Raw genomic sequence first — 12,951 nt, forward strand, 5'->3', positions numbered from 1 at the left:
GTATTTTTGACTTCAGTGAAATTGACTGATGACCAATGGCACATGTAGGTATATAGGGATCATCTCAGGAAGCAAACTGGTATTGCTGTACAGACTAAAGCAAAACACAGAAATGACGAGCTTTCCTTAAAATATGTGTATGACATCATATTTATGATACGTGATGGGCAAAATTATTAGTATCCTGGACTCCTTGAAGGGGTATTATCTACAGTTTGATTTTACTCTTTGTATTGTAAGTTTATGTCCTTATTAACATTATTGTTAATATCTAAATAACAGGGGTGAAGACAGTATAGCATATTGCTTGTGTGGTTAGTGCCAGTGAATACACGTGTTTAACTATGATCAATTTTCCTTCTTAGAATAAGTGAATGATGTTTTTAGTATGGTTTCCCTCAGAAGGAGACTCTAAGGTATGGACTATTTTCAAAGTGATACTAAGAAGAACTAGCAGAGGGTGTGGAAAGTGACACAAGGGAGGGAAGGGAGCCAGAGGAGTGCACACTAAGGAGCAGGTTGCTGGCGAAGACAGCTGAGGTTCAATTCCACTGAAGATCTCTGGGAAATGTGAAACGCAGTGTAGAGCTGTCTCTGTGGAGGTGGAGAGAAACCTGAGTTTTATTCTCCCCCACTCCCATCAGCCATTGGTTGGTGGTTTTTCTCATGAGCATGAACTTCTCTGCACTCTGGCCTCCCCTGCACAGTCAGAGAAAGCCCTCAGGCAGAGAATCTCGAAGGGAAATATTACAGAAATTCTGTAAGGGAACACATTTGTGTTGCATTTGTACGGCAACAAATAAAATACCCTAGATGAAATGCACAAATTCCTAGGAAAATGAAAAACACTAAAACTAACTCAAAAAGAAATTGCAAACCTAAATAGACTTGTACAAGGAAAGCGATTGAATTAGTAACAAAACAACTTCCCACAGAGCAAGTTCCAGGTCCATATGGCTCCACTGATGAATTTTGTCTAACATTTAAAGGAGAATTAACACCAACCCTTCACAAAATCTCCTAAAAATAGAAGAAAAGAGAACATGTCTCAGCTCATTCTATTAGTCCAGTATCACACTGATGCTAAACTGAGACAAAGACATTTTAAGAAAAGAGAACTGCAGGCCAATATCCCTTATGAATACAGACACACAAATGTTCCACAAAATACTAGCATATCAAATCCAGCAACATGTAAAAAATTATGCACCAAAGCCAAGTGAGATTATCACAGGCATGGAAAGTTGCTCTAACACATGATACTAAATTGATGTAAAGTGACATATTAATAGAATAAAGGGAAAATACTTCATGATGCTCTGCATACATGCATAAGAAGTAGTTGACAAAATCCAACACCAATTAATGATTTAAAAAAACCCTTCTCTATAAACTAGGCAGAGAAAGAATTCTATTTATATGAAATATATAGAAAAGGAAAGTTCTTAGAAATAGAAACTGAATTATAGTTGCCAGAGCCTGGAAGGAGGGAGGACAGGGAATAAGTGCTAATGGGTGCAGGGTATTTTCCTGATGATAAAAATTGCTCTATGGTTAGAGAGCAGTGATATTGTACAAGTCTATGCTAAAAATAATGCTGAATTGACACATAAAGTATTTATTTTATATTATGTGAATTATACCTCAAGACAGATTATATAAAAAATAAAAGAAGGACTGTAGGGGTAAATGAGTAGAAACAGTATTCTTACAGAGAGATGAAGGTAACTATAAGAGTAGTAGAAACAGCCTTAAAAGGAGATAAGAAGTGGTTGGGTTATAGATATCTTTGAGACGCAACCAGACTTACTATTTAAAAGAAAGACATTTTGGATGAAACCAAGATTTGTAGCCTAGCGGGTTAGAACAACAACAAAAATGATAGGGAAGGCTACAAATACATGTGATTTTGGAAAGGAAAATAAATTTTGTTTGGGACATGATGAGTTTGAAAAAATTAAGAGATAGCCAAGTGGAGATGTCAACTAAACGGTGGGATATAGTTGTCCATATTTTCAAAGAAAGCTCTGGACTGTCAATGGAAATTAAAAAGTCCATGACTACATGAAACAAACCATCAAGAACCAAGTAAAGAGAATAAAAAGATGAATGTTGGGGTATCCCAGTATTAACAGGTTTGGTGTATAGCAGTGACGGATTCACAGAAGCAACCAGTGAGATTAGAATAAAATCAAGAAATTGTGGTGCTTCACAGGTCAAGTGAAGAAAGTACTTCCAGGAGAAGGAATATTCCTTTGTTATATGCTTTCATAGAATGTATCATTTCTGTGACTTTATATTTATTTATTTTTTCCCTGGTATCTCTCTTTACTAGTCTGTGCTAGCTCCATTATGATAACAGAGGGCATTTCTACTTTAAGTGACTCTGTGAACAAGAATGAGAATTCACTTATTCAACAAAAATATTTTAAGAAGATACATAATGTCAAGGGTTGTCCTGTGTTGCGGTTTTCTTTTTCTGAAAAATAAGAAAACATGTTTGTGGAGCTTAACTTCCAGTGGGAGGATAGCTTAGTATTAAATTATAGAACTTCCTGTGATCATGAAAATGTTCAACTATGCTATCCAATATGGTAGCCAAAGTCATATGTGGATAATATGTGGCTAGTGTGACTGAGAAACTAAATTTTAAATTTTATTTAATTTTAATTATTTAAAATTAAAATTAAAATCTGTGGCTTGTGTCTACCACACTGTAGACATAGAGAGCAAACCTTAAACATTATAAGCAAATGAACACATTAGAGCCAGGGAGAGACATGGAATGGTTGCATCTCAAAATAGGTAAGGTACACCTCAGTGAAGAGATAACAGAAAGTCCACTTCTGTGTTCATTTGTGTTGAAAACTTTGCCCACTCATGAAGAACCCCTGGAAACAACAAGCATTATTGTGTAACTTCAGATTTATGTCAATCATTCACAAAATGCTGCACATAAAAACATGATTTTATTCATGCCAAATGTTAGCAATTTTTGCTTGAAGGTTTGATTGCTAGTATATTACATTACCCAGTACAGTTTAACTATTTATGACTTAATCCACATATTTTTGGACAAGCATTTAAAGAAAATATTTTTCACTTGTTCTTTTCATGTATTCACCATCCATTTACTTTCTAGTCCTCTTTCATTTGTTTTATGCAACTGCTCATTTCTAGGCTCTAAAGATTTTCTAGTAGTCAATCAAAGGGACTTACATCAGCATCTTTTTTAATAATACCACTGTAGAAAACAAACAAGCAAACAAACCCTACTCTCCTAATTTCTATACTTTTGCATTCTCGGTGTCTTATTTTTCTTTGGTCTTAACTATTGCAACATCTTTCAAACTGGCTACATTTTTTCACTCTCCTCTGATTTAGTTTTCCCACTGTTACAAATGTGACATAACATTTCTAGTACAATAGCCTTGGCCATAACATTATTTATCATCAAAGGTTTTTGGTGAATGCTGAGCTGCTGTATATATAGAGAAAACAGTATTCTCATAATTTTCAGGAATTTTTTTCAATGCAACTTCTGTCTTTACAGAGTAATACGCCACACTTCTGCACATGTTAACCGTGTTCACGAGCCATCCTTAACCATTTGCAAAAGGTCTTTAAAAATAGGTTTGATTTTATATGGTACGTTGCATTACCCAGTGAAGAACAATTTCTATGAATTAATTTAAACCTTTCTTGAAATTATTAAATTTTATATCTATTCACTCTGGATATTCCCTCAGGGTCATTTATTTTTTTCTGTGAAGTATTTCAAACATTCAGAAAAGTACAGATCTATTCCATGACCAGGTTTATCAAATCTTAAGACTTCTGAAAGTTTGATTAATGTTAGTTTAGAAGAATGAAAATGTTAGAAATACATGAGAAGCTCCTTGTACCTCTTGGCAGGTTATTCTCACTTCTCTCTCCCCAGTTAGCGGCCATCCTGAATCTGATGATTGTTCCTAAGGATCACACATTCTTCTACGTTTATAGCATGCATTTGTTATTTCTATTAAAGTACCTATTATTTAACTCACGGCATTTTTCCTTTGAAAAAAATCTCTGGAGAAGATCTTACTCTTGTATATTATGCCGTTGGTGTTTCTAAAGCCAAAAATGTAGCTGGTAAGTAGTTGCTCTGAAGTGACACATGGTGGATGGGATGTTTCTGTTAAACGCCTCTAACTGTTCAGCAGTTAAATTTCAGTTTTCACCGACAGCATTTTTGTAAATACATTTCTCCCTCTTTGCCTGACTTTGTTTCTTCATTAGGAACCTATTCCCTAGGCTTTCAATCTCCCTCTGTCAATGGAGATTTTAGGCTCTGCCTTTGCAAATGACAGTGCCTTTTCTGTATGACTCTCCACAGCTATTAATGGCCATTTTTTATGTTGATGAAATGTTTTGGGAAAAGTTATATATTCTACATGAACAATAATTAGAAACAGCTTGTTTATTCAAATATAAAGCACATAGTATGTGGCTGACCTGGCTGGTTTGGCTCAGTGGATTGAGCGTCGGCCTGCGAGCTAAGTGTCGCTGGTTCGATCTTCCAGTCAGGGCACATCAGAGAAGGAAAACTCTGATTCCAAAAAACCTCTGCTGCCTTGCAGCATACCTCTTCAGGGGAAAGGCTAAGGGAGTAAACCCCGACAGAAAATCCGGAGCCGGAGTCCCTAAGGCGGTTTGACGTTGTAGTCAACACCGGCAACTCCTGCAGTGCACCTGAAGCCAAGCTGTATTGACTCCGTCTTTCCCTTGGACCCTTCAGCTGCGAAGAGAGGGGGGGTCTGCTGCATGGGCAACAGCAGACCCTCCATATCACCCTGCCCAGGCTCTGTAGCTTCAGCTTCACTGGAGAGGACACTCCAGCGTCATCGCAAGATGTCGATTCAACGCGGGAGGAGACAGATACCGTGTCACTCCCGAGTCAGACTGCACAACCATTCTCGGCGGTGCAGATAGACTCTTAAGAAGCTACACCATCGTCTCTCGAGACGGATGGCTGCCGACGACGACGAGTATGTGGCTGGTGTACTAGCACTGGTGATATAACAGAGAATAGAAATGACACAGTCCCTGTCCTCTAGGAAAATTAAATCCTAGTTGGGCAGACAGACCAAACAAAAGACAAAACAAAGCAAAATAAAACAAACAAAAAAAAAAAACAAATAAAAATATTAAGGCATAAAAATAACGGCAAGTTCTAAAATGCCCTATAGGGAAAAACAAAGTGTCAGAGAGAGAGAGAATAAGAGAAGAGGACTTACATTATTATAGGAGAGATAGTGAACCCCTGCTCTGATGAAAGAACATTTAAATTGAGATGAAAAGGCAGAGCAGCAATTAACTGAGGATGAAAGAAAGAAGTAAAAGCCAACGTGAAAGTCCTGAGGCAGGACAGGGCATAGTGTCCACTAAAGTGATCGAGATTTGATTGGGTAACTCATGGTACCAAAGATGCAGAGACTGGGATGGCCACCAGAGTATCAGTGTTACTTGTTTACTTGTGACATACATGTGTCACATGAAGCAGAATATTGTAACAGGCACTAGTAACACAACTCAATCCTGTCCTACATCCTCATGGGAAAACAAAGCCAGAAGATACTATCAGTGTCACAAAATCAAAGAATTACCTGTACCTATTCAAATAATCTTACCCTACCTCTCCTGCCTTTCCTTTCCTTTCTCTTATGACAAACCAAATCAAAGAGTGCACTTCAGATACAGGACTCTGGAAAGTTGTGTTAGTTGTTTCAAATATTTGTAATCATCACACTAAAATATTTCATTAATGTGTACTTATTGTTTATAACTCAGGGCATCCATCTAAATGGAAATCTTCGGTCTCATGACCAAAAATCCTTTTTCCAATCTCAGGTACCTATTGGGTATTTGTGGTCAGTGTGTGCCTTGCTGATTTTTCTTTTTCTGAACTTTCATAGCAGAAAAATATCTCTTTCAATGCACATATTCTTTAGCTATGTTTATGAACTCAATAAAGCATGAAATCAATTCTTAAGGTAACTCTTTGCGTATATACCTTCTGCCTCTTTAGGGCTTGCTCTTACTTCTTAGAGCTTTGATGGTAATTTTATTTTTCACTCTTTAGATTCTTAGCCTGCAGCCACTGGGCACTGATAATACTCTCCCTTACTCTTTAATGTCCATTTGGCTTATAGTGAGCATTTTTCATATCCTTAAGGATGAATATATTCACACATTTTGTCATCTCTCTTTTTTAGCTTTACTCTTCCAAACTAAGGAGGATAATTTCATTTGCCTCTACGTATTTGGATGAAGAAGACCATAACATTTTAGTTTCTGTGCTCTGGAGCATTTTAAATCAATATCTATAATTACTAAGATTGTATTATATTGCTTATTGAGTAAATGTGATAGTATGATTGATTTAGTGCAAATAAAGGGAAAAAACAAACTTGGATTCCATTTTCTTGATTTAGATCCAGGCCTGGCTACATAATTTGTGAGGACCCATCCAAGATGAAAATGAAGGATCTTTTATTCAGAAAATGATGGAGAGTTTTAAAACAGCAAAAACAGAACATTAAACCGAGCAGAGGGCTCTTCTGAGCATAAGCCCCCCATTGCAATTGCAAAGCTGCATGTCCATGAAACCCACCCTGTGCAGGTTTTAGGAGCAGGTGGCAGCTGGGAATTAACTTTATAAATATATTAATGCTTCAACTCAGTTTTATAATAAAATTTCATACCGTTTTTACAATAGAATAACATATAAAAATAATAAAGTTGAATGACTATATTTATTTGAAATACTGTAACTATGGTTTTGGAACAGAGTATTGTGGTGAGTAAAAATATGAGGTTAATTAGAAAATACTTTTATTTCAAATTTATTATTGACTGTGGTGTAATGCTTTGGTTTACCCTGTGGGCTCGGGAGCAAGATTGCTGGGCTTCTAAGTGTGGGTGATTGGGCATAATTCCTTACTTTTCTCTACATAAGCATACACACACATTGGGATGATAGGAGAAAATCAGTCTCATAGGTTTCTTATGCATATTATTACATGAAAAGTCTCTTGAATAAGTCTACCCTGTTATTTCAAATCCTTTTTTATTTTTATTTTTGTGTTACGGGATACAATATCACAAACTTAGTTTACTCTCTTTTTCATGGTTATGAATTAATGCCTAATATAATATTAAAGATATTGCATGATATTGTTTGTCTAGAATTGAAGATTTGACAGTTATTAAATAAGACATTCAGTGCATGATGGTAGAAATTAATGATGCATTTTTCCACAAGAATATTTAAAGGTTATTTTAATCCTTACCCTAAGTTATGTATTTATTGATATTAGAGGAAGAGGAAGGGGGACAGAGAAAGAGAGAGACAGACAAGAGAGAGACACAGACAGAGAGAGAGAGAGACATTGATAGGTTGCCTCTTATACATTCCCCGACTGGGGATCAAACCCATAACCTAGATATGTGCCCTGATTGAGTACCAAACCTGCAAGCTTCTGGTGCATAGGATGATGCTCCAACCAGCTGAGTCACCCAGCCAGGGTTAAAAGGCTTTTCTTTTAAAATCTTGCCTTTGAGCTTCCCCTTGCCCTCCCCATTTGCCTTATGAACTAACAAGCAAAAAACAGATAAACTCATAGACAGCAGGCTGACAGCCTTGGGTGGGGTATTGGTGTTGGGTGGGGAGGGGTGGAAAGATTGAGTAGAAAGGAAAAAGAGAGAGAAAAAAGACTCATGCACACATCAACAGTGTGGTGATTGGTAAGGAGAGGAGGGTGAGAGGACAGGAGGAGGGTATAAGGGGATAAATGGTGTTGGAAGAAAATTTGAGTTGGGTGGTCACATTGCAGTGTACAGAAGATGTGTTGTGGAATCGTGCACCTGAAACTTGTGTAATTTTGTTAAGCACTGTCACCTCAATAAATCCAGTAAAAAGGAAAAAAATCATTAAAGCAATCCAGTTAATTGTGTTGCAGTTAATAAGTTACATAACTATAGAATCTAATTCAATCCAGTTAAGATGAATTCTAAGTCTCAGCATTTTAGGCATTCTTAAATATATTTAAAAGCAAGATTGTTTGGAAGTAATCCATTATGATTAATGCATGTAATTTTCTTTTCTTTGTATGTCACCAAATAATAAATCTTTTGTATATTAATATGAATTATATTTATTTTTAATGATTAACAATCTGCATTTGTGCTTTATGGAGAAGACACACTAATTTACAATCTACAGACTAAATCTCTGCCATCATGAAATACTATCTGAAATATTTAGTTTAAGAATTAAATTCAAGACTATACCAAACAGTAACCATACTAACTATATTTTCAGCACTGTGGAAAATGTATTGTGAACTAGTTCAGATCATACAAGTTCTAAGAAACTATTAATTTTGAGAAATATGCTTACAACAGAATGCACTAGTCAGGTATAATTTCTATGGAAGAAGATCTTAATACTTATAGGCATTTTACACTTAGGGTTGCAAGAACTTAAGAAATAATTGAATAATATAGCTATTTTGTTGGTTCTGGGAGTTGAAAAAAAAGTAAAAAACAGTATTCTTAAATATCATGTAGTTTCTAACCATGCCATGAACTTGACCCCTTTTTCTCTCCTGGGCTTCTCATTATATAATATCTATATTCCATCTCTTTTTCTCGTATCAGACAGTATTACTGAAGTCTTCACTAACATCTACGTGACAAGTTTTGGCCCTGTCTCAGATACAGATATGGTGAGTTTTTCATTAAATAGTATTTTTACTTCGTATAATGCAGAGTTGTGAGGGGCAATGTTTTTTAGAATAAACAAGTATTTTTAGTGTTATAGAATTATGTGACTGTCTCATGCCTATTTAGTCTGAACAAATACATGGAGAGTTAGGGATGTTAATTCTTTTGTTTCTGTGGCACACCATTTCTGGCTCGGGTGTTCAGATTATTGCTTTGTAATTTATATTCTTTTCAAAACTTGTATCACCAAACAGGCAAGAGTTAAAAGCATTGATGAGGACAAGGGAAAATCAACCTTTGTTCATTGTTAGTGGGGATACAAAGTGCTGCAGCCACTGTGGGAAGCATTATGGGGGGGTTCATGAAAATGTAAAAATATGACCCAAATGATCCAGCAATCCCACTTCTGGACATATATGTAAAGAAAATGAAAATAAGATCTCAAAGAAATATCTGCACTTCCACATTCATTACAACATTATTCACAATAGCCAAGATAAAGAAATGTGGTACATGTTACCACAGTGGAATATTATTCTGCCATGAGAATAACAAAGTCCTGCCATTGTTAAGTGAATGAACAGAGCATTATGCTAAGCAAATTAACAGAAACACAAATCCCACATGCATCCCTTATATGTGGATTAAAAACATTAAACTCACAGAAACAGTGAATTAAAATGCAGTTGCTATGGTCTGGGTAATAGGGATAGGGGAAGGTGGATATAAGTGTGCAAACTGTCAGCTACAAAATAAATAAGATCTGAGGTTCTAATGTAAACATGGTGACTCTAGCTGATAACACTGTAAAGTATAATTGGACTCTGCTAAAAGACTAGCACTCCAATGTTGTCACACATACACACGTAAACATTTGCGGGTACTTGCTAAAGCTGATGTGTAAGAATATCCTGCCTGGTGCTGAAAACTCACTGCCTTCAGCCCTTTGAAGCCATGCCAGAGAATGACAATGAATCCAAACCAATGAAGAAAAGCAGCAAGAAAAGTCCCTTCTCTTGCTATGACCTCAGCATGTCCCTTCAGTACTTTCCATTGACAAGGCCTAACATTGCATCAGCTGGCTAAAAAGCAATGTTTACAGAGTCTTTCTCAAAGGTGGGGAAAGGAAGGTGGATTTGGAGCTGAGAGTCAATACACTGGTAATTGGTATGTGTAATAATATGTAAAATGGGGAGGATTTTGAGTAAGAGCAGATAGATGGTTTCATCACTCAACAGGTACTATTTGTTAATTGTCCAAATCTAGAGAAGTATCACAAAGCTGGGGACAATGAAAACTGAATTGTCTGTTAAAAAAAATGTAACACAGACATATACAAATATGCACACTTACTCATCTTGTAAATCTCTTAGTGAAGATAGAACTAATTTAAGAACATGTATATGTTTCGTGAACAAAAAAAAAAAGATTTGGTTTTCCTGATGATCAGATGGAGTGATTTTTCCATCTTGATATTATTTTTTTGCTGGAAAATAAGGTAGTGGGGGAAAGTTTGAATTTGTATTAATATACATGGCTGGGTCAAGAAATAAAACTTGGCTGCGATGCTTTGAATAGAAAGAAATTAGGATGAGGAAGGAAAATATACCCATATTTTCCATAAGTGGCTTACAGAAGCAATTAATTAATGTAAAAAGTAAAGATTAAATTTAATGTCCTTTTTAGCATCTTAGCAGATACACTCTTTTCTATGCAGTATGCATGTAGAATAGCAAGACCTAAACCTCTAAGTCTTCCTGTTCTGGTCAGTGATGTAGATGTGTTGTGACATTAGCCTGAGAGGAAAAAGCAGAGTGGCAAAAATAATTAAGAACCAAAAGAACACATACCACACATGCACACACAGGCACAGTCACACACAAATAGTATTTCAGAATTATTAACAAGCGTAATTCAAAAAAAAAGTTGCAGGTCTAAATTACAATGAAATATTCTAATTATAGTGTCTGAAAGTAAGTTTAAAATCTTTCAACATTTTAAAAATATGAGTAAGAAGGTAATTAAATTTTGGAATGTACTAGTAGCTGACTATGGACAAAGTTTGGAGGATGAGTGTGCATTTTAGCAACTTTTAACTCACTGTTCATTAACTTTTCTCTCTGGTTGCTCTAAGGATGACTTTTTCCATATCAGTAAACACGTTCACTGTGTTTGTATATGCTTAAGACATAATTGGTGTAGCCACCAATTATTGCACTGAAATCTAGGCTAAGAACCTCAGCTCAAATGGTTATCTCTTGCAGTGCTGAGTGTTAAGGTTTGAACTTGAACAATGGAAACTTTGAGGTCATCTCAACATTTCTGAACCAGAGTTTACCATTAGGCTATTAAGATGGAAGCTATTAAGTGGTGACCTTGGTTTATTGATCATAGTGATTTCCTTGGTTCATACTTCCTGTCTTATAAAAGCAGTGGGCAATATCTCTTAGGTTCCCCAAAGTTATTAGGAAATTAACATCATAGGGAGGTTTAGAGAGTTATTATATGTAATAATTGGGTTAAAAATTGACACTGGATGTAGCTGTTAACCTTTATCAGAAGTTGTAGCTAAAGAAACCTGCTACAAATATGGTGAAAACTATATATTAAAAGTAAAGACATGATGTTTACTCACTTTAAAGCTGGCACATAGAAGTTGATTATTGGAAGGTTATTGATATTTTGGAAGGTTAGGAATTAGACTTAGAGAACCTTCATTTATTTGGCCACTATTATTCAGCACCCTTCTCTGGTTTTTAAAAATGTTTCTCCAAGTGATATTCATAGACACTGGCATTGGAATCACTGGGAGTTACTAAAACATTTATTTCCTAGGCTCCTTCTAAGATCTTTGAAATCATAATTGCCAGTTGTGGGGCATGACAGTCTGTATTTTAGCATAATGAATTATTTGTATAGGATGAGGTCTTGAGGGATTGGGTGAATGGTGGTACCTATCACTGGGATATGAAACAAGAAAAGTTGTTTATGCTTTTGTTTTGGAGTCTGGGAGCAAGTATTTGTGTTTTGGATCTATTGAGCTGCTGTGAGTAACTTAGTTAGAGATGTCTAGCTAGCAGGAATAGTTCAGGAGCCCAGGAGTGGGGTTAGGGTTAGGGTCATTATCAGATGGTAGTAATAACTATGGGCATATATATATAAACTTGTGTAGGAAAAAAGATTAGCATGAAATGGTTGTCAGATTTTCACAGAAAGTTTAAAAAACAAGATGTTGAAAAGGATTCCATAGGAGACTCAGAAGGAACAACCACAGATGTCCGTCAAAATAAAGGGAGGTTTCGGGCAAAAGTCAGAATCCACTGCCTTTTATACCTTATCGGATACAATGATGTGCAATAGTCAGACATCTTTTTCACTTGCAGCCTTTAGTCAAGGTAGAATACAGTTCATTTGGTAATGAGATGAACCTATCGGTTTTGCCCATCATAAAAACCTCGCCTAGGGAGTGGGGTAACAGTTCCACAGAAGAGGGAGAATAAAGGTAGTTTGACTAGTTTGACTCCACCCTTTTCCATTTTGCAAGAAGGAAGGTTGTGGGACCTAAGTACCTCCAGTTATAGCCCTCTTGGCTTATTCAGAAAAGAGGCATTCCCTATGACCCTCCCATTATTTTTGCATACATACCAAACAGCTATGGTTTCTGACCATGAAGTGTCTTTTTTTTTTAAATAAAAATTGCAGAGGTTACACGTCCTTTTCCCAGGTTGCCAGAGTAGAATTGGTCTTCTTGTGGGGGGAATCACACTGAACTTGTATACCTTTATTAAAAATAATAGGTATTATCCATTGGTGTTAGTCCATTCATTTTCCAGAAGACATCATTACATTTAGGTTGTTTGCAGACACTGAAAGTCTCAGATACCATGATGAGGATTTTCCTAAGTGACTTCCCACAACACCAGGAGAATGTGGTTTTAATGCTAATGCAGGAGGGTATTGAAAAAGCAGAGAGAGAACAAGTATTATATATTGTGGTAAAGCCAAGAAAAAGATTTAATGTGTCACTGGATGAAGAACAAGGAGATATTTACTGATCGTGGTAAAAGCAACCAGATTGCAGTGGGTTGGGCATGTGGGAGAGAAGGAAAGGGAGGAAGAGCGGAGGTGACATTTTCAGGCAGGTGGTTGAGGAGAGGAGGTGAGGCGGAGGGCAGCAGCCGT

At 36.3% G+C, this 12,951-nt stretch overlaps 1 protein-coding gene across 1 annotated transcript in view; it reads left to right on the plus strand.

The window, feature by feature from the left end:
* GABRA2 (gamma-aminobutyric acid type A receptor subunit alpha2) overlaps window positions 1-12,951 on the plus strand; it is a 114,505-nt gene that overhangs the window by 41,659 nt on the left and 59,895 nt on the right. The window contains exon 4 of the mRNA XM_090268180.1: window positions 8,704-8,771. Coding sequence (XP_090124306.1) covers window positions 8,704-8,771 — 68 coding nt within the window. The remainder of the gene's footprint in view (window positions 1-8,703; window positions 8,772-12,951) is intronic.

This window comes from Furipterus horrens, unplaced genomic scaffold, assembly GCF_987537825.1.
Source record: "Furipterus horrens unplaced genomic scaffold, mFurHor1.1.pri manual_scaffold_2, whole genome shotgun sequence".
NCBI lineage: Eukaryota > Metazoa > Chordata > Mammalia > Chiroptera > Furipteridae > Furipterus > Furipterus horrens.